General features: G+C 46.7%; 1 protein-coding gene across 1 annotated transcript; it reads right to left on the reverse strand.

Moving 5' to 3' along the window:
* Positions 1 to 22,879: 22,879 nt before the first annotated feature.
* Positions 22,880 to 26,189, reverse strand: LOC100275436 (uncharacterized). Its single transcript, NM_001365100.1, has 3 exons — positions 25,984 to 26,189; positions 24,154 to 24,292; positions 22,880 to 23,071 (listed from the first exon to the last, which is right to left on the reverse strand). The coding sequence occupies exons 1-2, from the start codon at positions 26,066 to 26,068 to the stop codon at positions 24,174 to 24,176; spliced, it is 204 nt and encodes a 67-aa protein (NP_001352029.1). The 5' UTR covers positions 26,069 to 26,189; the 3' UTR covers positions 22,880 to 23,071; positions 24,154 to 24,173.
* Positions 26,190 to 27,506: the final 1,317 nt, after the last annotated feature.

The following is a 27,506-nucleotide window of genomic DNA, read 5'->3' on the forward strand; positions in this document are numbered from 1 at the left end:
GGCAGATGCTCCAGCCAGGCTCGGGCGGCGTCGGAGAGGAACTGGGGGAGGTTGCGGATGATGTGGTTGTCATCGTCCGTTCCACCTAGCTGGCAGGTCAGCCGGTAGTCCGCAAGCCACAGTTCCGGCCTTGTTTCCCCCGAGTACTTGGTGATTGTAGTCGGGGCTCAGAACCGGGTCGGGAACGGTGCCTGTTGTATGGCCCGGCTGAAGGCTTGCGGACCAGGTGGTTCGGGCGAGGGGCTCCGATCCTCCCCACTGTCGTAGCGTCCCCCACGCCTGGGGTGGTAGCCTCAGCGCACCTTTTCGTCGAGGCGGGCTCGACGGTCGTGGCGGTGGTGCTCGTTGCCGAGGCGACCCGGGGCCACAGGTGTCGCGTCCCGCGTGCGCCCGGTGTGGACCGAGGCTTTCCGCATGAATTGGGAAGTCGCGGTGCGATGCTCCGGGGGGTACCCTTGCCTTTGGGAGGCAGAGCTCTCGGCCCGTTGGACCGCGACATCCTCCAGGAGATTCTTGAGTTCTCCCTAGATACGCCGCCCCTCGGTAGTGGATGGCTCTGGCATCGCTCGGAGTAGTATTGTCGCTGCACCCAGGTTCTGGCCGACTCCACTAGAAGCCGGGGGCAGCCTTGCCCTGGCATCGTCAGTGATACGGCGCTGGACGTCCTGGGCCTGATGACGCGCTTCTCCGGCTAGTGCTCGGCCTGCCCACTCCTGCTCAATGTTTTGCCGGAGCTGCACAAGTTGTCCTGCTTCCTCGTCGAGCTTGGCCTGCATCTCGCGGATTTGCTCGAGTTGTGTGTCCTGACCCCCCGCAGGGACTGGGACCACAGCTAGCTACCGCAGGATGTCAACGCGAGGCGCAGGCCCAGGGGGATCATCGTCCTCTGGCATACCAAGGTGGTTGCCTTTGTCGTGACCCCCTAGATCGACGTGGAAACATTCGCGACTTGGGCCACAACCTTTGTCGTCAAGGCTGTGGCCATCATCGGGGCAATCGAAGTGGCAGTAGTCACATGTGGTCATGAAGTCTCGCATGGCACTAGGATTAACGAGCTCGGAGAAATCCCAACCAGAGTCGGGATCGCCGTCTTCCTCGGAACCCGGGGGCCTGTAGGTCGAGACGGCCGTCAGTCGGTCCCAGGTTGACCACATATGGTACCCCGGAAGGTTAGGATATTGAGAGCACCTAGAGGGGGGGTGAATAGGTGATCCTGTAAATCTTAAAAACTTAAGCCACAAAACTTTGATTAAGTGTTAGCACAGTTAATGCCAAGTGGCTAGAGCGAAGATCTTGCACAATATGATAATCACAAGAAGATCAACACAGAGAGGACACGGTGATTTATCCCGTGGTTCGGCCAAGTACAACACTTGCCTACTCCACGTTGTGGCGTCCCAACGGACGAGAGTTGCACTCAACTCCTCTCAAGTGATCCAATGATCAACTTGAATACCACAGTGTTATGCTTTTCTTCTCAATATCCCGTTTGCAAGGAATCTCCACAACTTGGAGCCTCTCACCCTTACACTTGAGATTCACAAAGAAATACGGAGTAAGGAAGGAACAAGCAACGCACACAAGACTCAAAATCAGAGCAACAACACGCACACAAGTCGCAACAAGAGCTCGCAACACAACTCAATGAGTTCACAACTCAACAAGAGCTCTAGATGCTATCACAATGAATCAAATGCGCGAAATCGATGTCTTGGTGCTTAGGAATGTTGTAGGAATGCTTGGTGTTCTCCTCCATGCGCCTAGGGGTCCCTTTTATAGCCCCAAGGCAGCTAGGAGCCGTTGAGAACAAATCTAGAAGGCCATCCTTGCCTTCTGACGTCGGGCGCACCGGACAGTCCGGTGCACACCGGACACTGTCCGGTGCCCGATTTCCTTCCTTAAACAGCGCAGCCGACCGTTGCCGACCGTTGCAGATCTGGCGCACCGGACAGTCCGGTGCACACCGGACAGTCCGGTGCCACTTTCCGACCGTTGGCCAGACCACGTGTCGCGCGCAGATTCCGTGGCCGACTGTTGGCTCGGGCCGACCATTGGCTCACCGGACAGTCCGGTGCACAACGGACAGTCCGGTGAATTTTAGCCGTACGCCGTCGGCAAATTCCCGAGAGCAGCGTCTTCGCCCGAGGCGGCCTGGCGCACCGGACACTGTCCGGTGCACCACCGGACAGTCCGGTGCCCCAGACCGAAGCAGTCTTTTGGCTGTACACAGCCAACTCTTCTTCTTTCTTCTTCTCTCTGTTTCTATCACTTAGACAAGTATATTAGTACACAAAACCAATGTACTAAGGCTTAGAAACATACCTTTACTTGTGATTTGCACTTTGTTCATCCATGGGCATAGATTTACATTTAAGCACTTGTGTTGACATTCAATCACCAAAATACTTAGAAATGGCCCAAAGGCACATTTCCCTTTCAATCTCCCCCTTTTTGGTGATTTATGCCAACACAACATAAAGCAACTAGAACAAGTGCAAAAACACTTCAAATAGAATAAATTTGAGTTCTATTCAATTTTGGCATATATGGATCATCCTTTGCCACCACTTGGTTTGTTTTTGTAAATCAAACTCACATCTCTATCTCTGGGTCAAACACACATGTTGAAGCATAAAGAGAGTCATTCCAAAAGAGATTGATCAAAGATTTCAAAAACTCCCCCTATTTCCCATAATCACTACTTCTCCCCACAAGAAGCCAACTTTTGACGAAAGAAACAATGCAAGAGTTTTGAATAAACCAAAAGCTCTACTCTACTATTTTCAAAGTTTCCCAAAAGCTCTACTCTACTATTTTCAAAGTTTCTCAAGTGGTAGCTAATCCATCTATTGCTTTGGCCTTTATTTTCTCCCCCTTTGGCATCAAGCACCAAAACGGGATCAATCTTGGCCCTTTAACCCCATTGCCTCACCAAAATCTTCAATTAAGAGCAAATGGTGAGATGAACTTGGAATGAGTTACCCTCTCATCGGAGTGCAGTGGAAGTCTTTCATGGTCCAAGTCCACCTTTTCCCTTTCAATTCTCCTTCGAGACTAAATCAAGCAAACTCAAGCAGATGGTTAGTCTCAAAGGGTCAAGTTGTAACACATCTCCCCCTAAACATGTGCATCACTTTGCAACGGACTTGTGAGGTCCAGGGAGTGTTTGTACAACTTGAGCACCATAATAAGCAACAAAATGCAGAAGGAACATGATCAAAGGCATAAACACATGTATGCTACAATTCAATCCAAGTTCCGCGAATCTAAGACATTTAGCTCACTACGCAGCCTGCAAAAGGTCTTCTCATCTAGAGGTTTGGTAAAGATATCGGCTAGCTGGTTCTCGGTGCTAACATGAAACACTTCGATATCTCCCTTTTGCTGGTGGTCTCTCAAAAAGTGATGCCGGATGTCTATGTGCTTTGTGCGGCTGTTCTCAACAGGATTTTCCGCCATGCGGATAGCACTCTCATTATCACATAGGAGTGGGACTTTGCTCAGATTGTAGCCAAAGTCCCTGAGGGTTTGCCTCATCCAAAGTAGTTGCGCGCAACACTGTCCTGCGGCAACATACTCGGCCTCAGCGGTGGATAGGGCAACGGAGGTTTGTTTCTTAGAATTCCATGACACCAGGGACCTTCCTAAGAATTGGCACGTCCCCGATGTACTCTTCCTATCGACCTTACATCCAGCATAGTCGGAGTCTGAATATCCAATCAAGTCAAAGGTAGACCCCTTTGGATACCAGAGCCCGAAACAAGGCGTAGCCACTAAATATCTAAGGATTCGCTTCACTGCCACTAAGTGACATTCCTTAGGATCGGATTGAAATCTAGCACACATGCATACGCTAAGCATAATATCCGGTCTACTAGCACATAAGTAAAGTAATGATCCTATCATTGACCGGTATGCTTTTTGATCAACAGACTTACCTCCTTTGTTGAGGTCGGTGTGTCCGTCGGTCCCCATCGGCGTCTTTGCGGGCTTGGCGTCCTTCATCCCAAACCGCTTTAGCAAGTCGTGCGTGTACTTCGTTTGAGAGATGAAGGTGCCATCCTTGAGTTGCTTCACTTGGAACCCAAGGAAGTAGTTCAACTCGCCCATCATCGACATCTCGAATTTCTGCGTCATCACCCTGCTAAACTCTTCACAAGACTTTTTATTAGTAGAACCAAATATTATGTCATCGACATAAATTTGGCACACAAACAAATCACCATCACAAGTCTTAGTGAAAAGAGTTGGATCGGCTTTCCCAACCTTGAAAGCATTAGCAACTAAGAAATCTCTAAGGCATTCATACCATGCTCTTGGGGCTTGCTTAAGTCCATAGAGCGCCTTAGAGAGCTTACACACGTGGTCGGGGTACCGTTCATCCTCGAAGCCAGGGGGTTGCTCCACGTACACCTCCTCCTTGATTGGCCCGTTGAGGAAAGCGCTCTTCACATCCATTTGGTACAACCTGAAAGAATGATGAGCGGCATATGCTAGCAAGATACGAATTGATTCTAGCCTAGCCACAGGAGCAAAAGTCTCCTCGAAATCCAAACCTGCGACTTGGGCATAACCTTTTGCCACAAGTCGAGCCTTGTTTCTCGTCACCACCCCGTGCTCGTCCTGTTTGTTGCGGAACACCCACTTGGTTCCCACAACATTTTGCTTAGGACGAGGCACCAGCGTCCAAACTTCATTCCTCTTGAAGTTATTGAGCTCCTCTTGCATGGCCAACACCCAGTCCGGATCTAGCAAGGCCTCTTCTACCCTGAAAGGCTCAATAGAAGAGACAAAGGAGTAATGTTCACAAAAATTAACTAATCGAGACCGAGTAGTTACTCCCTTGCTAATGTCACCCAGAATTTGGTCGACGGGATGATCCCTTTGAACCACTGCTCGAACTTGGGTTGGAGGTGCTGGTTGCGCTTCTTCCTCCATCACATGATCATCTTGTGCTCCCCCTTGATCACACGCCTCCTGTTGATGAACCTGTTCATCGTCTTGAGTTGGGGAATGCACCATAGTTGAGGAAGAAGGTTGATCTCATTCATCTTGTTCCTGTGGCCGAACGTCTCCAATCGCCATGGTTCGTATAGAGGCCGTCGGAACATCTTCTTCATCTACATCATCACAATCAACAACTTGCTCTCTTGGAGAGCCATTAGTCTCATCAAATACAACGTCGCTAGAGACTTCAACCAAACCCGATGATTTGTTGAAGACTCTATACGCCTTTGTATTTGAGTCATAACCTAACAAAAACCCTTCTACAGCTTTGGGAGCAAACTTAGAATTTCTACCCTTCTTCACTAGAATGTAGCACTTGCTCCCAAATACACGAAAATAAGATACATTGGGTTTGTTACCGGTTAGTAGCTCATATGACGTCTTCTTGAGGAGGCGATGAAGGTAGACCCTGTTTATGGCGTGGCAAGCCGTGTTCACGGCTTCCGTCCAAAAGCACTCGGGGGTCTTGAACTCTCCTATCATCGTCCTTGCCATGTCAATGAGCGTCCTGTTCTTCCTCTCTACCACACCATTTTGCTGTGGTGTGTAGGGAGCGGAGAACTCGTGCTTGATCCCTTCCTCTTCAAGGAACTCCTCCACTTGAAGGTTCTTGAACTCGGACCCGTTGTCGCTCCTTATCTTCTTCACCTTGAGCTCAAACTCATTTTGAGCTCTCCTGAGGAAGCGCTTGAGGGTCCCTTGGGTTTCAGACTTATCCTGCAAAAAGAACACCCAAGTGAAGCGGGAAAAGTCATCAACAATAACTAGACCATACTTACTCCCTCCTATGCTCAGATAGGCGACGGGTCCGAAGAGGTCCATATGCAGCAGCTCCAGAGGTCTTGAGGTGGTCATCACATTCTTGCTGTGATGCGCTCCTCCCACCTGTTTACCTGCTTGACAAGCTGCACAAGGTCTATCTTTTTCGAATTGCACGTTAGTCAAACCTATCACATGTTCTCCCTTTAGAAGCTTGTGAAGGTTCTTCATCCCTACATGTGCTAAGCGGCGATGCCACAGCCAGCCCATGCTAGTCTTAGCTATTAAGCATGCATCTAGACCGGCCTCTTCTTTTGCAAAATCAACTAAATAAAGTTTGCCGTCTAATACACCCTTAAAAGCTAGTGAACCATCACTTCTTCTAAAGACAGACACATCTACATTTGTAAAAAGACAATTATATCCCATATTGCATAATTGACTTACAGATAATAAATTATATCCCAAAGACTCAACTAAAAACACATTAGAAATTGAGTGCTCATTAGAGATTGCAATTTTACCTAACCCTTTTACCTTGCCTTGATTCCCATCACCGAATATGATTGAATCTTGGGAATCCTTATTCTTGACGTAGGAGGTGAACATCTTCTTCTCCCCCGTCATATGGTTTGTGCATCCGCTGTCGATAATCCAGCTTGAACCCCCGGATGCATAAACCTGCAAGGCAAATTTAGGCTTGGGACTTAGGTACCCAACTCATGTTGGGTCCTACAAGGTTAGTGCAAATATCCTTAGGGACCCAAATGCAAGTTTTGTCTCCCTTGCATTTTGCCCCTAACTTCCTAGCAACAATTTTCTTATCCTTTCTACAAATAACAAAGGAAGCATTTAAAGCACAGTAAATTGTAGAAGGTTCATTCACTACTTTCCTAGGAGCATGAATAATATTCTTTCTAGGCATAGCATTTTTCCTAGACATATTTCTACCATGCATACAGGAAGAACTAGAAGCAAACATGGCATGTGAGTTAAAATCATCATAAGCATTATAACTCCTATAAGTATTTCTAGTTTGTCTCCTATCATGATATATAAAAGCATGATTCCTTTTAGTGCTACTTGCCATAGGGGCCTTCCCTTTCTCCTTGGCGGAGATGGGAGCCTTATGGCTTGTTAAGTTCTTGGCTTCCCTCTTGAAGCCAAGCCCATCCTTAATTGAGGGGTGTCTACCAACCGTGTAGGCATCCCTAGCAAATTTTAGTTTCTCAAAGTCATTTTTGCTAGTATTAAGTTGGGCATTAAGATTAGCTACCTCTTCATTTAATTTAGAAATGCAAACTAGGTGTTCACCACAAGCATCAACATCGAAATTTTTACACCTAGTGCAAATCTCAACATGTTCTACACAAGAATTAGATTTACTAGCTACTTCTAGTTTAACATTTAAGTCATCATTAACACTCTTTAAAGTAGCAATGGTTTCATGACAAGAAGATAGTTCACTAGAAAGCACTTCATTTCTTTTAACTTCTAACGCATAAGATTTTTGTGCCTCTACAAATTTGTCATGCTCTTCATACAACAAATCCTCTTGCTTTTCTAAAAGTATATTCTTTTCATTCAAGGCATCAATTAATTCATTAATTTTGTCTATCTTAGATCTATCTAAGCCCTTGAACAAACATGAATAATCTACTTCATCCTCATCACTAGATTCGTCCTCACTTGAAGAAGCATAGGTAGAGTTGCGAGTACATACCTTCTTCTCCCTTGCCATAAGGCATGTGTGACGCTCGTTGGGGAAGAGGGTTGATTTGTTGAAGGCGGTGGCGGCGAGTCCTTCATTGTCGGAGTCGGAAGAGGAGCAATCCGAGTCCCACTCCTTGCCTAGATGCGCCTCGCCCTTTGCCTTCTTGTAATGCTTCTTCTTTTCCCTCTTGTTTCCCTTTTCCTGGTCACTATCATTATCGGGGCAGTTAGCGATAAAATGACCAATCTTACCGCACTTGAAGCATGAGCGCTTCCCCTTCGTCTTGGTCTTGCTTGGCTGCCCCTTGTGACCCTTTAGCACCGTCTTGAAGCGTTTGATGATGAGAGCCATCTCTTCATCATTAAGTCCGACCGCCTCAATTTGTGCCACCTTGCTAGGTAGCGCCTCCTTACTTCTTGTTGCTTTGAGAGCAAAAGGTTGTGGTTCGTTGATCGGTCCATTCAAGGCGTCGTCCACGTACCTTGCCTCCTTGATCATCATTCGCCCGCTGACGAATTTTCCTAAGACTTATTCGGGCGACATTTTGGTGTACCTGGGATTCTCACGAATATTATTCACCAAATGAAGATCAAGAACGGTAAAGGACCTTAGCATTAGTCGGACGATGTCGTGGTCCGTCCATCGCGTGCTTCCGTAGCTCCTTATTTTGTTGATAAGGGTCTTGAGCCAGTTGTATGTTTGAGTTGGCTCCTCGCCCCTTATCATCGCGAACCGTCCAAGCTCGCCCTCCACCAACTCCATTTTGGTGAGCAAGGTAGCGTCATTTCCCTCATGAGAGATCTTGAGGGTATCCCAGATTTGCTTGGCGTTATCCAAGCCACTCACTTTGTTATATTCATCCCTGCACAATGAAGCTAGAAGAACAGTAGTAGCTTGTGCATTCTTATGGATTTGCTCATTAATGAATATAGGACTATCCGAACTATTAAAGTGCATTCCACTATCTACAATCTCCCATATACTAGGATGGAGAGAGAATAGGTGACTACGCATTTTGTGGCTCCAAAATCCGTAGTCCTCCCCATCAAAGTGTGGGGGCTTGCCGAGTGGAATGGAAAGCAAATGTGAATTTGAACTTTGCGGAATACGAGAGTAGTCAAAGGAAAAGTTAGAATTAACCGGTTTCCTTTGCTCGTAGTCGTTGTGGTCGTCGTCCTTTTGGGAAGAAGTAGACTCATCACTGTCGTCGTAGTAGACGATCTCCTTGATGCGCCTCGTCTTCTTCTTCTTCTTCCCTTCCTTTCGTCTATGACCTGAGCCGGAGTCGGTAGGCTTGTCATCTTTGGGCTCATTGACGAAGGACTCCTTCTCCTTATCGTTGATCACGATTCCCTTCCCCTTAGGATCCATCTCTTCGGGCGGTTAGTCCCTTTCTTGAAGAGAACGGCTCTGATACCAATTGAGAGCACCTAGAGGGGGGTGAATAGGTGATCCTATAAATCTTAAAAACTTAAGCCACAAAACTTTGATTAAGTGTTAGCACAGTTAATGCCAAGTGGCTAGAGCGAAGATCTTGCACAATATGATAATCACAAGAAGATCAACACAGAGAGGACACGGTGATTTATCCCGTGGTTCGGCCAAGTACAACACTTGCCTACTCCACGTTGTGGCGTCCCAACGGACGAGAGTTGCACTCAACTCCTCTCAAGTGATCCAATGATCAACTTGAATACCACAGTGTTATGCTTTTCTTCTCAATATCCCGTTTGCAAGGAATCTCCACAACTTGGAGCCTCTCGCCCTTACACTTGAGATTCACAAAGAAATACGGAGTAAGGAAGGAACAAGCAACGCACACAAGACTCAAAATCAGAGCAACAACACACACACAAGTCGCAACAAGAGCTCGCAACACAACTCAATGAGTTCACAACTCAACAAGAGCTCTAGATGCTATCACAATGAATCAAATGCGCGAAATCGATGTCTTGGTGCTTAGGAATGTTGTAGGAATGCTTGGTGTTCTCCTCCATGCGCCTAGGGGTCCCTTTTATAGCCCCAAGGCAGCTAGGAGCCGTTGAGAACAAATCTAGAAGGCCATCCTTGCCTTCTGTCGTCGGGCGCACCGGACAGTCCGGTGCACACCGGACACTGTCCGGTGCCCGATTTCCTTCCTTAAACAGCGCAGCCGACCGTTGCCGACCGTTGCAGATCTGGCGCACCGGACAGTCCGGTGCACACCGGACAGTCCGGTGCCACTTTCCGACCGTTGGCCAGACCACGTGTCGCGCGCAGATTCCGTGGCCGACCGTTGGCTCGGGCCGACCATTGGCTCACCGGACAGTCCGGTGCACACCGGACAGTCCGGTGAATTTTAGCCGTACGCCGTCGGCAAATTCCCGAGAGCAGCGTCTTCGCCCGAGGCGGCCTGGCGCACCGGACACTGTCCGGTGCACCACCGGACAGTCCGGTGCCCCAGACCGAAGCAGTCTTTTGGCTGTACACAGCCAACTCTTCTTCTTTCTTCTTCTCTCTGTTTCTATCACTTAGACAAGTATATTAGTACACAAAACCAATGTACTAAGGCTTAGAAACATACCTTTACTTGTGATTTGCACTTTGTTCATCCATGGGCATAGATTTACATTTAAGCACTTGTGTTGACATTCAATCACCAAAATACTTAGAAATGGCCCAAAGGCACATTTCCCTTTCAGATATGCCTTTATGAAAGCGCTCACCGAAGCGGGATCGCTTGGCGGATCGAAGCTGAATCTAAAAGGCACAGAGTGGGAAACGGACGGTACCTCTCGATAGATGGACGATGATGAAGTCGCGTCGGGGACGGACTGCACCGTTATCTCAGGTACGAGGCTAACGCCCAGCAAGCCCTTCACGAGCGCGCTGGCGTCATCTGTTCGCTTGGGGTTGGCGTGTTGCGGGGAAACGACGCTCGTCGTCGTCTCAGGCGCGAGGTCAACGCCCGACATGTCCCCCGCTGGGGTGCCGGCGTCGTCGACTCGCTCGACAGCTAACGAGGTGCTGCCTCCTGCTTGGCCACGGTTGCCCCGCCTCCTCCTCCTGCGGCAAGGAAGGCGACGGGACAAACCCGGAAGCTGCTCTTCCGCCACGGGGGGAAGACGTCGCCGAGTCCGCCGCCGCCGGGCGGGCTGACGGCCGTCGTTGTTGCTACCGCGCTGCGGAGGAAGGAGTACCATGTCGTAGCTGCCGTCGGGGGACATGAACTCGAGACTCCCAAAATGGAGCAACGTCCCGGGCTGAAGAGGTTGCTGGAGACTACCCATCTAGAACTCGACGGGAAGTTGCTCGTCAACACGCAGCAGGCCCCTACCTGGCGCGCCAACTGTCGGTGTTTCGACCCCAGGGGGTCCCTGGACCGACGAGTGAAATTGTCGCTGCGTGCCCCAGCCCAGATGGGTTGGCGCGAGATGGAACACAAAGGGGGGGGGGGAAACCGTGGCTCGTGTTATCCTGTGCCAGAGGGGTGCGCTTGCAGTAGGGGTTACAAGCGTTCGTGAGGGAGAGAGAGAGTCCCGCGCGACCACCCCCCGTATGAGGGCCCTGGCCCTTCCTTTTATAGATGCAAGGAGAGGGTCCAGGTGTACAATGGGGTGTAGCAATATGCTAACGTGTCCAGCAGAGAGGAGCCGGAGCCCTATGTACATGCCAACGTGGCTGTCGGAGACGTGCTAGAGCCCTGTGTACGCGGTGTCGTGGCCGTCGGAGGAGCGTTTTAGCCCTGTAGAAGCACAACTGTCGGGGTTGTTGGGACCTTGCTGACGTCTCCTTGCTTCCGTAAGGGGCTGAGAGCCACCGTCGTCATGGACGCACGCGGGGAGCCATCATTACTTGTTACCGGGGCAAGCCTAGATGGGACGCCGGTCTTGTTCCCCCGTAGCCTGAGCTAGCTAGGGGTAGGGTAATGATGTACCCCCTGCGGCGTGGTCGGTCCGAGCCCAAGGTCGGGCGAGGCGGAGACTCCTCCTGAGGCCGAGGCCGGGGTCGAGCGAGGACGCGATTCCTCCCAAGGTCGAGGTTGAGGCTGAGCCCTGGGGTCGGGCGAGGCGGAGACCACCTTCTGAGGCCGAGGCGGGGGCCGAGCCCTGGGGTCGGGCGAGGCGGAGACTTCCTCCTGAGGCCGAGGCCCAAGGTCGAGCGAGGCGGAGCTTCCTGTTGCTCCTGAGGTTGGGCTCAGCTGCTGTCAGCCTCACCCTGGCGGGTGGCACAGCAGTCGGAGAGGGGCGAGCGGCGCTATTTTCCTGTCAGGTCAGTCAGTGGGAGGGCGAAGTGACTGCGGTCACTTCGACCTTGCCGACTGAGGCACGCGTGTCAGGATAAGGCGCCAGGCGATCCTTGCATTGAATGCGCTTGCGATACGGTCGGTTGGTGAGGCGATTTGGCCAAGGTTGCTTCGCAACGAAGCCTGCCCGAGCTGGGCTTCGGGCGAGTCGAGGGTGCGCCCGTTGCTAAGGAGGCCCTCGGGCGAGGCGTGAATTCGCCTGGAACTACTGTTCTCGCCCGAGGCTGGGCTCGGGCGAGGCGAGATTGCGTCCCTTGAGTAGACGAAGCCTTGACCTGAATTGCGCCCATCACCCTCTGCAGTTTGTGCTGATGGTGATTACCAGCCGAGTTTAGGTATGTTGGGGGTACCCCTAATTATGGTACCCGACGGCACGGTTAACAGCCTAAATAGTTTAATGGCATATGTCAAAACCAGAAAATTTGTAATGGCACACATCTACTTAACCCTTTGTAATTATATTAAGGAGGAGATTGTATTGGACCATTCCTAAGAAAAACATAAATGCATGACCAATTTAATTTCTAAGATAGATAAAATTCAATTCAACAAAAGTCCTTATTAATTGAGTAAAATATATTAGATATCCTCGAACTTGGCATAGTGTGTCAAATGGTTACACTAAACTCATAAAACGAGTAAAATGAGTCCTAAACTTGGTGACCAATGTAAAATCATCCAAAATCAGGGTTGCTCAAATGGGATGACGACGTGGCATGTAGGATGACGACTAATTTCCAACTTATCTCTGATTTGGTAAAATCTTTACCGGAGTCGCAGACCGGAGCATCAAAGCCTCGAAGGCGGCTACAAGCGGCGTGGTTGTGGCTACGGTTCCTAGGGGCACTCACAGTGTCGCTTGGTGGATTATGGCTGGTACGATTTCCAGTTGGTGGGTGACTAGGCATGTGCTATGGGGATTGGAGACTTTGGTGGCTTGGAGCCTTGGACGCTTAGTGGATGCCTCGTTGGTGGTTGGGGTGTTTGTGGGCTCAACACATGGGCCTATTTTAGTGACCCCAAATCGGAATTCAGAAGCATGCACAAAAGCCACAAGGCCCACAACAAATTTAACTTCGGGCCTAATGGGTACTTTGGGTATCATGATTTGTTACCCGATTAGGCCAAAACTAGGTTTGGGTTTTAAGTTTCATTACCCGTAGAAACCACTCACGTACCGGCCTTTGGTCTTAATGGGTATGGGCCCAGGTTTTGGGCTTTGAGCCTGAGTTGTATGCCCAAACTGACCATAAGAACAATGCTAAAGAGGCACTCCAAGAAACCACGATTTGACTAGAGTTGTTCTCCATAAATCTTAGGTAGAAAATGAGCAGAAGAGCCCCCCTAACAATTGATGATCAAATCCAACAATAATTTTCAATAGTCGCTCAATGATCCCATGAACTCTAAGCCATCTAGGTGATGATTATCACCAAGAGTAAGAAGAGTATAACCAGTCCGATCCACTCAACTAGTACCATGAGATGCAACAACTATATGTAATGCAATAGGAGCTCTTCAATCTCATTCGAATGATGAAGTATATGACGCAAATGAGTGGAGAGTGAGAGAGGGACCAAAGAGAGTGAGAGGGAGAGGGAGGAGGCAGATGGGTGGACGACTAGTTGGTCAAGAGTGGGTAGGTGGCGACATGACACAGTGTGGCTGGAGGAAGAAGAGAGGAGGTCATCATACGTGAAAGTGCATCTAGCCCCTTGTGGGTTTTGGTGATTTGGATAACAACACACATAAAGGACTATTCAGTTTGCTAAGTGTTGAACATGAAAGTAGAAAAAAACAATCATGATTGAAGATACTTGAAAGGGAAATGGCTTAATCATTTCCTATAATCGATTTTGGTGGCTGACGTCCATCACAAACCACGTGGACTAATTAGTTTGCCTAGTTGTCATTTATCTTAGGTGCATAAGGTTCAACATAAACCAAGAAAGAAATTAAGTTGGGGACTCAACAATATTTGGAGAAATGACTTGAGAGTGTGCTGCAAGTGGCGCACCAGACAGTGTCCGGTGCCCCAGGCCGAGCTCCACTCGAACTAGCCACTCTCATGTTTTACCAGGGCACGCTCCGCTATAATTCACCGGACTGTCTGGTGTGCACTGGACATGTCCGATGAGCCAACGAAGCAACGGTAACCTGCGCTCAACGGTCGACTGCAAAAGTGTACAATGTGAAGTCAGATGTCAGGTTGCGGAGTCAGATCGCACCGGACATGTCCGGTGCAGCTACATGACAAAGGGTTCCAACGGTCAAGTTGCTGCAAACCCCAATGGCGTGCTGACGTGGCATGCACCGGATAGTGAACAGTACCTGTCTAGTGCACCACCGGACTGTCTGGTGTGCCCATCGACAGTAAAAACAACCAACGACTAGGAAGTGGTTGGAGGCTATAAATACCCCAACCATATCCTTCAATAGCATCCAAGTTTTCTGAAGTTCTCATTCAATACAAGAGCAATAACATTCACTCCAAGACACATTCAATAGATCAAATCCTCTCCAATCCTGAAAATCAACTCAATCACTTAGTGACTTGAGAGAGGGTGTTTTTGTGTTCTTTTGTTGCTCTTGTTGCTTGGGTTGCTTTCTCCTTTTCTATTCTTATTCTCATAAGTGCTTTATAAAGCTAGCAAGAGACACCTAAGTGTGTGGTGATCCTTGTAGGGTCTTAGTGACCCAAGTGATTAAGGAGAAGCCTCGACCGGTCTGTGTGACAGATGAGAGAGGGAAATGGTTGGAATAGACCTGGCCTTTGTGGCCTTCTCAACGGGGACTAGGTTCTTTGGAACCGAACCTCGGTAAAACAAATTGTCGTGTTCACTTGCATTGATCTTCACTTGATTTGTTTCCCCTACTTCCTCTCTCTAAAAGTTCCCTTGCTCATATTGATTTGAGTTTGCTCCCAAACGTTATCTGCATTGTTTGAGCAACTCTAAGCAAGGAGAACTATCTTTAGAACTCTGATTTAATTCTAACGCTAACCCCGACCTTAGTACATGTTTAAAGTTTGTAAATTTCAGGTTTTGCCTATTCACCCCTCTCTAGGCGACTTTCAATTGGTATGAGAGCTAGTGCTTCATTAAGAGTCTAACAAACTCGAAGTGATGTCTGGAGATCACGCCAAGAGGGAGATTGTCACCGGCGATAAGGCCATAGGCTCGGGAAGGACTCTATCAAGAGAGTCCGGCGACAAAGACAAGGATGAATCCTCTTCCTCCATCAAGTCACATAGGAAGGGTGACAAGAAGAAAAATAAAATGAAGAAAGTGGTCTACTATGAGACCGACTCTTCATCACCTTCCACATCTGACGCCGAGTCTACAACTTCGAAGGGCCTCGAGCGTAAGAAGTATAGTAAGATGCCTCTTCGCTATCCTCGCATTCCTAAACGCGCTCCTCTACTCTCGGTACCCTAGGCAAACCACCATACTTTGATGGTGAAGATTATTGTATGTGGAGTGATAAAATGAGGCACCATCTAACCTCACTCCACGAAAGCATTTGGGATATTGTTGAGTTTGGAGCGCAGGCACCACAGGTGGGCTACGAGGACTACGACTCAGACGAGGCCGCCCAAATTAGGCATTTCAACTCCCAAGCAACTTCTATACTCCTCACCTCCTTATGTCGAGAGGAGTATAATAAGGTGCAAGGGTTGAAAAATGCCAAAGAAATTTGGGACGTCCTCAAAACGGCGCACGAAGGGGACTAGGTGACCAAGATCACCAAGCGAGAGACGATCGAGGGAGAGCTCAGTTGATTCGTCCTCAACAAAGGAGAAGAGACGCAAGCAATGTACAACCGACTCAAGACAATGGTCAATCAATTGCACAGCCTCGGGAGCACCAAGTGGGATGACCATGAATTGGTCAAGGTTATTCTTAGATCTCTTGTTTTTTGTAATCCCACTCAAGTGCAACTAATCCGTCGAGATCCAAGATATAAATAGATATCTCCCAAGGAGGTGATTGGTAAGTTCGTGAGCTTTGAACTCATGATCAAATACTCCAAACATATTGTCAACTGGGAGCAAGGCGCCACCTCGACACCCGAGGTGCAACCCGTTGCTTTCAAAGCAACTGAAGAGAAGAAGGATTAGTCTACACCAAGTAGACTTCCAATCGACGCCTCCAAGCTCGACAACGAGGAGATGGCTCTTATCATTAAGAGCTTTCGACAAATCCTCAAACAAAGGAAGGGGAAGGACTACAAGCCCCGTTCCAAGAGAGTGTGCTACAGGTGTGGTAAGTTCGGTCACTTCACAGCTAAATGTCCATATATAAGTGACAGGGATAGGGACGACGACAAGAAGGGGAAGAAAAAGATGGAAAAGAAGAAGTATTACAAGAAGAAGGGTGGCGAGGCGCACATGGGACAGGAATGGGACTCCGACGAGAGCTCCACCGACGAGGACGCCACCAACATCGCCATCAACAAAGGTCTCCTCTTCCCCAACGTCGGCCACAAATGCCTAATGGCTAAGGATGGCATCAAGAAGAAGCTACATTCTAGAGATACCCCAAAATATACTACATTCGATGATGAGGGTAGCTCTAGTGAAAATGAAGATGATTTAACCTCTCTTTTTGCCAACCTTACTAAAGATCAAAATAAGAAAATAAATGAATTGATAGAATCCATTAACGAGAAGGATGATCTCTTAGAAATCCAAGAGGACTTGCTCGTTAAGGAAAATAAGAAATTTGTTAAATTGAAAAATGCTTATGCTCTAGAGGTAGAAAAATGTGAAAATTTATCTAAAGAGCTTAACATGTGCAATGATTCAATTTCTTGTCTTAGAATTGAGAATGACAATTTAACTGCTAAGTTTGAAGAATTGAATGTTTGCAAACCCTCTACATCTACTGTTGAGCATGTCACTATTTGTACTAGATGTAAAAATGATAATATTGAAGCTATTGATGATCACCTTGCTATAATTAAAGAACAAAATGATCACATAGCTAAATTAAATGCTAAAATTGTTGAGCATGAATTAGAAAATGAAAAATTTAAATTTGTTCGAAGCATGCTTTATAATGGGAGACGTCCTGGCATTAAGGATGGTATTGGTTTCCAACGAGGGAGCCAAAGCAACACCAAACTTAATGCCCCTAAGAACAAACTCTCTAATTTTGTTAAGGGTAAGGCTCCCATGGTTCAGGATAGAGAGGGTTACATTTTATATCCTGAAAACTATCCTGAGCATAAGTGAGAGTACCTAGAGGGGGTGAATAGGTGATCCTGTAAAACAAACACTAAATAGCCACGAACTTGATTATTCAAGTGTTAGTTAAATCAAGTGGCTATGGAACACGCTCGTGCGAACAAAACAATCACAAGAAGCAACACACGAGACACGCGATTTTTATCCCGTGGTTCAGCCAAGTAACACTTGCCTACTTCCACGTTGTGGTGTCCCAATGGACGAGGGTTGCACTCAACCCCTTTCAAGCGATCCAATGATCAACTTGAATACCACGACTTTCTTCCTTATAGTCTTTCTCCCGTTTGCGAGGAATCTCCACAATTTGGAGCCTCTCGCCCTTACAATGATGGTCACAAAAGAAACACAAAAGTAAGGGAGGAGAGCAACACACACAAGACTCAAATACGCAGCACAACCACGCATACAAGTGAAGACTTGAGCTCAAAGGACAACACATGGAGTTCTCAACTCTAATGGAGCTCAAATCACTGACACAACAAATCAAATGCGTGGGAGCAGAGTCTGGATGTCTTAGTATGCTTCAAGAATGCTTGGTTTTCTCCTCCATGCGCCTAGGGGTCCCTTTAATAGCCCCAAGGCAGCTAGGAGCCGTTGGAGATCAATTTGGAAGGCACTTCTTGCCTTCTGTCGAGTGGTGCACCGGACAGTCCGGTGCACCACTAGACAGCGACTGTTCATGTCCGGTGCACGATCTCCTTCCAAATCAGGCGCATCCGACCGTTGCTCCTCCGGGCCCGTTGGCGCACCGGACACTGTCCAGTGCACAACGGACAATCCGGTGCACCAGCTGACCGTTGGAGCAGTCCACGTGTCGCCCGCAGATTGCGCGGCCGACCGTTGGCTCACCGAACAGTCCGGTGCACCACCGGACAGTCCGGTGAATTATAGCCACGTCGCCTTTTTCGTTTTCCGAGAGCGGCGAGTTCGTCGCAGATGACTCACCGGACAGTCTGGTGCACCACCGGACAGTCCGGTGAATTATAGCCGTACAACTCCGTCGATTCCCGAGATCGGCTACTTCACCGTTGACTAGCCTGACGCACCGAACACTGTCCGGTGCACCACCGGACAGTCCGGTGTGCCAGGCCCGAGCAGATACTTGGCTGTTCACAGCCAAGTCTTTTCCAGTGCATCCCTTCTTTTGTTGGCCCTGTTTCTAGCACTTAGGCAAACACATTAGTGTACAAATTAATATACTAAGTCTAGAAACATACCTTGTATATTGATTTGCACTTTTCACCCATTTAGCACATAAGTGCTCTATTAATGTGTTGGGCATCTAATCACCAAAATACTATAGAAATGGCCCAAGGGCACATTTCCCTTTCAATCTCCCCCTTTTTGGTGATTCATGCCAACACATCAAAAAGCAACAAAAGAAGTGCAACATCAATGCAAATGAAGACCAAATTCTCTTTACTTAGGATTTGGCATATTTGGATCATTCTTTGCCACCACTTGGTTTGATTTTGCAAATCAAATTTATTTTTCTATCTCTAAGTTAAACACGGTTGTTTGGGCATATAGAGAGATATTCCAAGAGTAAAATTAATCAAGTGCCAAAAACTCCCCCTTTTCCCATAATCAAAATTCTCCCCCACAAGAGACCAAATTTTGCAATAAGAGTATTTTGAGCAAATCACAAATTCTTACTCCATTATTTTCAAAAAATTACAAGTGGTTGGCTGATCCATTTTGCTTTGGCCTTAATTTCCCCTCCTTTGGCATTAAGCACCAAAACAGGATCATTCTTGGCCCTTTAACCCCACTGCCTCACCAAAAAATGTCAATTAAGAGCAAAAAGGCAATGAGAGCATAAGTATAAACTTGGAATTAAATACACTAATACCGAAGTGCAGTGGAAGTCTTTGCGTCGTCCAAGTTCAGTTTCCCTTTCAATGTACCTTTGAGACTACATCAGGTGTACTTAAACAAACATGTTAGTCTCAAAGGGTCAAGTTATAGCACATCTCCCCCTAAATATGTGCACCATTTGCATATGGACTTGTGAGGTCCGGGGAGGACTTGTACAACTTGAGCACCATAAATAAACAACAAATAATGTAAATGCTCAAAGTAACATGATCAAAGGCATAGAACACATGTATGTTATAGATCAATCCAAGTTACGCGAATCTAAGACATTTAGCTCACTAAGCAACCTCACAAGTGGTCCCTCAGGAAGTGATGCCAGATGTATATGTGCTTAGTGCGGCTGTGTTCAACAGGATTATCCGCCAAGTGGATTGCACTCTCATTGTCACATAGGAGTGGGACTTTGCTCAGATTGTAGCCAAAGTCCCGGAGGGTTTGCCTCATCCAAAGTAGCTGCGCACAACACTGACCTACGGCAACATACTCGGCCTCAGCGGTGGATAGGGCAACAGATGTCTGTTTCTTGAAACTTCAGGACACCAGAGACCTTCCTAGAAATTGGCACGTCCCTGATGTACTCTTCCTATCAACCTTGCATCCGGCATAGTCGGAGTCTGCGTATCCAATTAAGTCAAAGGTAGACCCATTTAGATACCAAATCCCGAAGCAAGGCGTAGCAACTAAATATCGAAGAATTCGCTTAACGACCACAAGGTGACATTCCTTGGGGTCGGATTGATATCTAGCACACATGCATACACTAAGCATAATGTCTGGTCAACTAGCACAAAGATAAAGTAATGAACCTATCATGGACCGGTATACCTTTTGATCAATGGACTTACCTCCTTTGTTGAGGTCGACATGCCCGTCGGTTCCCATCGGTGTCTTCGCGGGCTTAGCGTCCTTCATCCCAAACCTCTTGAGAAGATATTGAGTGTACTTCATTTGGGAGATGAAAGTGTCGTCCTTGAGTTGCTTCACTTGGAATCCAAGGAAGTATGTCAACTCGCCCATCATCGACATTTCGAATTTTTGCATCATCACCCTGCTAAACTCCTCACAAGACTTTTGGATAGTAGAACCAAATATTATGTCATCGACATAAATTTGGCACACAAAGAGATCACCATCACAAGTCTTGGTAAAAAGAGTGGGATCAGCTTTCCCAACCTTGAAAGCATTAGCAATTAAGAAATCTCTGAGGCATTCATACCATGCTCTTGGGGCTCGCTTAAGTCCATAGAGCGCCTTAGAGAGCTTATACACGTGGTCGGGATACCTGTCATCCTCAAAGCCAGGGGGTTGTTCCACGTATACCTCCTCCTTGATTGGCCCGTTGAGGAAAGCGCTCTTTACGTCCATTTGAAACAGCCTAAAAGAGTGGTGAGCGACATAGGCTAGCAAAATTCGAATTGACTCTAGCCTAGCCACAGGAGCAAAAGTCTCCTCGAAATCCAAACCTGCGACTTGGGCATAACCTTTTGCCACAAGTCGAGCCTTATTTCTTGTCACCACTTCGTGCTCGTCTTGCTTGTTGCGGAACACCCACTTGGTTCCCACAACGTTTTGCTTTGGACGTGGCACCACGCTCCAGACTTCATTCCTTTTGAAGTTGTTGAGCTCTTCCTGCATGGCCAACACCCAGTCTGGATCTTGCAAGGCCTCTTCTACCCTGAAAGGCTCAATAGAATAGACAAACGAATAATGCTCACAAAAGTTTGCTAATCGTGAGCGAGTAGTTATCCCTTGCTGATGTCACCCAAAATCTGATCGACAGGGTGATGTCTTTGAATCGTCGCTTGGACTTGAGTTGGAGGGGCCCGTGGTGCTTCTTCCTCCATAACATGTTCTTCTTGTGCTCCCCTTTGTTCACACGCCTCTTCTTGAGGTACCTGTCCATCATCTTGAGTTGGGGGATGCACCAGTGCCGAGGAAGAAGGCTGATCTTGTTCCTGTGGTCGCACATCATCTATTGCCATCGTGCACATTGCGGCCGTCGGAACTTCATCTTCATCTATATCAAGATCAACTTGCTCTCTTGGAGAGCTATTAGTCTCATCAAATACAACGTTGCTAGAGACTTCAACTAATCCTGATGATTTGTTGAAGACTCTATACACCTTTGTATTTTAGTCATATCCTAGTAAAAACCCTTCTACATCCTTGGGAGAAAATTTAGAATGTCTACCTTTCTTCACCAGAATGTAGCATTTGCTCCCAAATACCCGAAAGTAAGAAACATTGGGTTTGTTACCAGTAAGAAGTTCGTATGAGGTCTTCTTGAGGAGGCGATGCAGATAGAGCCGGTTTATGGCGTGGCAGGCTGTGTTCATAGCTTCCGACCAAAACCGCTCGAGCGTCTTGAACTCTCCAAGCATTGTTCTCGCCATGTCGATAAGCGTCCTGTTCTTCCTCTCTACCACAACGTTTTGCTGTGGTGTGTAGGGAGCGGAGAACTCGTGCTTGATGCCTTCCTCCTCAAGAAACTCTTCAACTTGTAGATTCTTGAACTCGGACCCATTGTCGCTCCTTATCTTTTTCACTTTAAGCTCAAACTCATTTTGAGCTCTCCTTAAGAAGCGCTTTAGGGTCCCTTGGGTTTCTGACTTATCCTGTAGAAAGAACACCCAAGTGAAGCAGGAAAAATCATCAACAATCACAAGACCATACTTACTTCCCCCGATGCTTAGATAGGCAACGGGTCCGAAAAGATCCATGTGAAAAGCTCCAGTGGTCTTGATGTTGTCATCACATTCTTGTCATGATGTGTGCTTCCCACCTGTTTTCCTGCCTGACATGCTGCACAGGGTCTGTCTTTCTCAAAACAGACATCGGTTAGTCCTAACTGAGAGCACCTAGAGGGGGTGAATAGGTGATCCTGTAAAAAACTTAAACTTATAGCCACAAAACTTGGTTAAGTGTTAGCACAATGGAATTAAGTGGCTAAGGACCGAGCTCTTGTGAAACACAATGATCACAAAGAAAAACAAGCACAAGAGACACGATGGTTTATCCCGTGGTTCGGCCAAGTATAACACTTGCCTACTCCACGTTGTGGCGTCCCAATGGACGAGGGTTGCACTCAACCCCTTTCAAGTGATCCAATGATCCACTTGAATACCATGGTTGATTTCTTTCTTATACTCTTTCCCGTTTGTGAGGAATCTCCACAACTTGGAGTCTCTCGCCCTTACAACAAAGATCAAAGTGAAAGCACTAGAGTAAGGGAGGGAAGCAACACACACAAATCCGCAGCAATACGCACACACACACAGCCAAGACTTGAGCTCGAATGAATCGCAACAAGTTCACCACTAGAACGGAGCTCAAATCACTAAGAAAGTCAATCAAGTGCGCGGAGGTGGAGTGTGGAAGGTTTAGAATGCTCAAAGTGTGCTTGGGTAACTCCTCCATGCGCCTAGGGGTCCCTTTTATAGCCCCAAGGCAGCTAGGAGCCGTTGGAGGCATTCTTGGAAGGCAATTCTTGCCTTCTGTCGGGTGGCGCACCGGACAGTCCGGTGCACCACCGGACATCCACTGTTCATTGTATGGTGCAGATCTCCTTCCTAAAGTGGCACAGCCGACCGTTGCAGAATTGTAGCCGTTGGCGCACCGGACACTGTCCGGTGCACACCGGACAGTCCGGTGCCCCCAGCCGACCGTTGGCTGGGGCCACGCGTCGCGCGCGGATTGCGCGGCCGACCGTTGCGCTGGTGGCCGGTTCGTCGGAGTCCAGCCTGGCGCACCTGACACTGTACGTGTGGCAGCCCTCCTAAGTTATCGGGCCCACGTGCACCAATCCTTGCCTTGATGGCCTCAGATGGCTATGCACGTGTACCAGGTAACTTAACAAGGCTATCACGAGTTCAACAACTTGAACTCATCATCCCAAGGATCTCCCACCATACATGCATATTACAGTAATCACATTCGATACACACACTTCGAAGATAAGAGCGGAAGACTTTACAAAACATTCTTTTTATTTCTAAAACTGAAGGTTATTACATAGGAAGAGTTACATTTATTACAAGTCCTGATATAATCAAAGTGCATAACTTATTACAATAGCAGGAAGGTAGGAACCCTCCAAAGCTTATACATAAGCCTAACTAATCCTCCTCTAGAACTGGAAGCGCCCTCCAGCCTCACGAACACATAGAGTACTCCTCATCACCTACAACAACATGGGTTCGAAAACCCTGAGTACGAAGTGTACTTTCGCAAGTCTTACCCGACTAAGGAAAAATGACTCTCAAGGATATGCTGGTTAAATAGGAATCAAGGAAAAGGCTTTAGCAAGAATCAACTTAGATACTTTTGCAGAAATAGCCTACTAAAGTGAGTCCTTACTTTCAATATTTTAACGCCAGATTAAATATTAATAGACTCTGGTAGCATCTAGTCTAATTTCACCATTTCATCAATACAACATCATTTTTATTCATAATGTTTACATCCTGACTTAGGTTGCAGGGCAGCGATCAAGTCTCCACTCTCCGGGGATATAACGGCGATCCGAATCGATTTACTCAGCTGAGGATCTCTAACCACACGACATATGTAGCACTTAACCCTTGCATATGTCAACCATTCCCACGGATCCTCCACTGCATGAACAGGTCCGCGCCACCCGAGAGCACACCACCCTTTTTAGGCGGTCCTTTGCCAGTAGGGTACGTGCCACTCTCGCCATCTCTCCACTCCTAGTGCGCGATTGTCTTTTCATGTATGGAATAGCCGGGTTCAAGCTTACCCTGTCCCATATCCAGGGCATGTGGCCAGTTAAGATAGTCCTTGATCATACAGGCCTACATACGCATCCAATCCTTAATTAACCTGGGTAGAACATCACCTGTTCATAGCCCAAGTCCCGATTTAAGTACTTTCATCCTTAGGATTGTTTGTGTTCCTTAGGATGAAAAGAGCATCAAAGGGAACTTTGCAGTAAGATCCCACCACGCTCTCAATGAAAATATTCTTGCAGGTAGAAGCCATCTTTCCTCAGGATAACCCCTGAGCTAGGCCTTAATGCAAAAGACAACCTCTATCCACAAGATCTGAGCAGGGCTAAGCATTTTTGTAAATCATATTGTGATACTTCACCAGAAGTATCTATAAAGGTATGGATATCAAGGAAGGCAATGCATCAAAAGGTTCCAAGCAACTCCTATAAACCTAATGCACATTTCACTAGAATTAAAGTGTGTAAAAATTATTTAAAAACACAAGGAAGGGGTTGCATGCACCGGGGCTTGCCTTTGTTGCAGTGAAGAGGTCTAGATCCCTCTACAAGCTACCCAGTTAGATGGCTCCTCCACTTGATCAGCAGCCACTGGAGTAGATTCCTCTTCAGTCACCACTTCAGCTTGAATCTTCAGTCCTCGTGCTGGGAGTTCTATATGAAATAACATGATCATGGATGTTTATGCTTATGCAACTTGAAAATAAAATACTAAGAAGCATCGCAAGGCTTACATCACTCTAATGGTGCACACAAAAACTAACAAAACCTTAAGAGAGCTAAATACTCTAATATCACAACTCAATAATACTAGGGCAGCCAGCAAGGATGAGGTGATATTCTTTAGTTACTCCAATATAAACACTAGTTTACTAAATCAGCCACCACAGCTGCACTACACCAACATACACACGCAAAACACAGGGAGAGAGTGATCTTCTTCAGTCAATCAACCAGACACTGAATCCACCTCTAATACCTAAATGTATATGTCCTTGTTCAGCCCCACTTTTTCCTTGTTTCTGCTAGGGACAGACCATACCAAATCTGTTCACTAACTAAAGCCTTTCAAGTTTGTTACAAGAATCTAAGACCCAAACTGCATGTACTACAAGTTAAGGTGTCCAAAATTCAGTCACCTTCCACTAAATTTGTTTTCAGTTTTCTGAAACAGACATCTCACACAGACCGACAGAAGAAGTTTAGGCACATTTTACTCTAAATTTTATACAGCTTCAAACTTATTTCTCTATAAGAAACTTGTTCACCCAATACAGCTACAAATCTCTTCCATATGGTCTTTAGCTTATAACCATACATACCAAGCGTTAGGCTGCATTAAAGTTGAGTAAACACATGGAAAATCCATTTTCCCAATCTGAAACAGCACATTACTAGGTCTGACAGAGAGTTTTGTCACTCCTTTTTCTCCAAATTCTGCACAATAGCAAGCCAACGCTTTGCATGAGACTTGCTCTCCTTTACATGGTATTTCACTTTGCTATAGCATTCTTACCCCAATTCTTCTTGGATTAATTACCACAAGGACCCAAAACTGAATAAAAACACACAAATTCAGACTTAAATATTATTCTAAGTCTGAATCCTAACATCTGACAGTCCACCTTTTGGCCACTTTTATTTCCAAATTTATGTGGAACCAAGTCCACCTCACTTTACAAAACTTACTCTCTTTACTATGGTCTCCAGATTTGCTATGGAAACTTTAATCCAAAACCCCACGAATCAGTCACAAATGAATTCCAAACTAGGCATCCTGCTGTAATTCAGTTCTCAGAACTGAATAACAAAATTCAGTTATGTACAGTCTGACGGTCCAACTTTAGCCAACCCTTTTCTCCAATTCCAAATAGCTTCTAGGGTATGGCCTTCAACCAAACCTGGTCTTCTACTATAGCTCTATTGCTTTGCTATAAGAGACCTAATTTAATTCCCTACAGGTTAGCCACTACAAAGGTACAAACATGGCTAAAGTTTACTGAAATTCAGACTTAGCCAATTAGCTAAGTCTGAAACCCAGAAGTTGATGGCCCAGTTTTGAGCAAGCTTTACAATCAGTTCTGTATAGGTTTTAGGTCAGATCACTAAATCAAACTTGTACTCCTATAACAGATCTATAACTTTGTTATAGTGTCCATAAGCTATAACTCTATGGATAGAGCAGCAAAGAGCTCCAAAGCTGCACCCAAAACATACAAATTCAGACTTTGAATCTGCACTAAGTCTGAAACCTGACAATCCTATTTTAGACCAAATTTCACACCTAGTTTTAGGCAACCAATAGTGGTAGAGTTCAAGTAGTAAATGGTGTGAGCTTCACTGACCTGCGAGGAGTAGGGAACGGGCACCACACGACCGAGACAACCTCCGAGGAATCTTGGCCATGGTGAGGGTGAGCATGGTCACCATGGCATTCCTAGTGAGTTGGCGCACAAGTTCTGAACAGTGTCAACTGATGGTTGGGGAGAAGGTTACATAGGCTTGCAAACTCAAGGATCACCACACATAAGCAATGAGCCAAGGCTAGGGCCTGAGGCAAGAAGGAAACTTCACTGAACTATGCCTCAAAACACTGAATATATAGGCAGGAGTATGGAGCTCGACAAAATCCGGTGAGCATAAACCTTGGGGATGCCAGCGCTGCATGGCTCCATGACGTGGCTCTCATGCCCAGGCACCACACCAGCCACAAGCACAGCCAAACCTTGAACCTGGGCTGGTTTCACGTGGACAAGGCAAGTAGATAAACTTGCATTTGTTAATAGGTACACAACAGTCCAAAAATTGATATTTTTGAAGGGAGAAACCCCAAGATCTTTATCCATTCACTCCAGCCTTACCCCATCTCGAGTACAATAGTGGAGTACAGCACAGAGAAAAAGATCTCCTTCAGTTTATAATGGCTAACTTTAAATTCCCTTCGTCCATTACTGCAGATAGTAAACAAATTGGATAAGGATTCTACTGTCCACTGCCCACAAAACAGCTAGTATTTGATATTTTTCCATAGAAAGTGGGGCCTCTAGCACTTGATCTATGTACCAGATCCTTATCTCCATCAAAATTCACAAGCGACACCAGCAGAGAGGGGGTTATCTTCTTCAGGTTTCTAGAAGCAGCACAGGTCGACTGAAACAGCCATCACTGTCCCATTTACCCACCTCCATGCATAGCCCCTTTTATCTCACACTTTCACATTGCAGCAGACCAAACCTTCTTAACCACAGTTATTCTCTAAACATAGTTCTATCAGGTTGCTTCAACAATCCCATGTCAAAATTACCCAGAACAGAAACTGCATGGGCTCAAAATGAACCCAGCTCCCTGAATATTTGTTTCAGTTAACTGAAACAGCCCATAGACAGCCTGACAGAGGAGTTATGGGTGCATTTTACTCCAAAATTTATACAACACCATGTCCATCTCACTTTAGGATACTTGTTCCTCATCACATGGTCTCCAACTTTGTTATATAGTTCCTAGTTTAAAACCTGATGGAATGGTCACAAAAGTGTTCCCAAACTGACACCACACACTGCAAATTCAGTTTTCAGGCAGCTGGATGAAATTCAGTCTCTGCAACTGAGAGTCCATTTTTGGGCAGTCTTTACACCACTTTGTGTGTGGGGTCAAGCCCAACTCACTTAAAGGAAGTTGTTCTATAACACATGGTCTTCAAACTTGCTACAGAAATTTCGGTTTAAAACCACCTAGAACAGACACTACACAGCTCCAAAACTGCACTAAAAATATTGATTTCAGACTTTCAGTTCTGAATAAACTAAGTCACCAACCACCTGACAGTCAAATTTTGAGCAGCTGTTACTCCAATTTTCGTATAGGATCA

This window comes from Zea mays, chromosome 1 (genome assembly GCF_902167145.1).
Source record: "Zea mays cultivar B73 chromosome 1, Zm-B73-REFERENCE-NAM-5.0, whole genome shotgun sequence".
Classification (NCBI taxonomy): Eukaryota; Viridiplantae; Streptophyta; class Magnoliopsida; order Poales; family Poaceae; genus Zea; species Zea mays.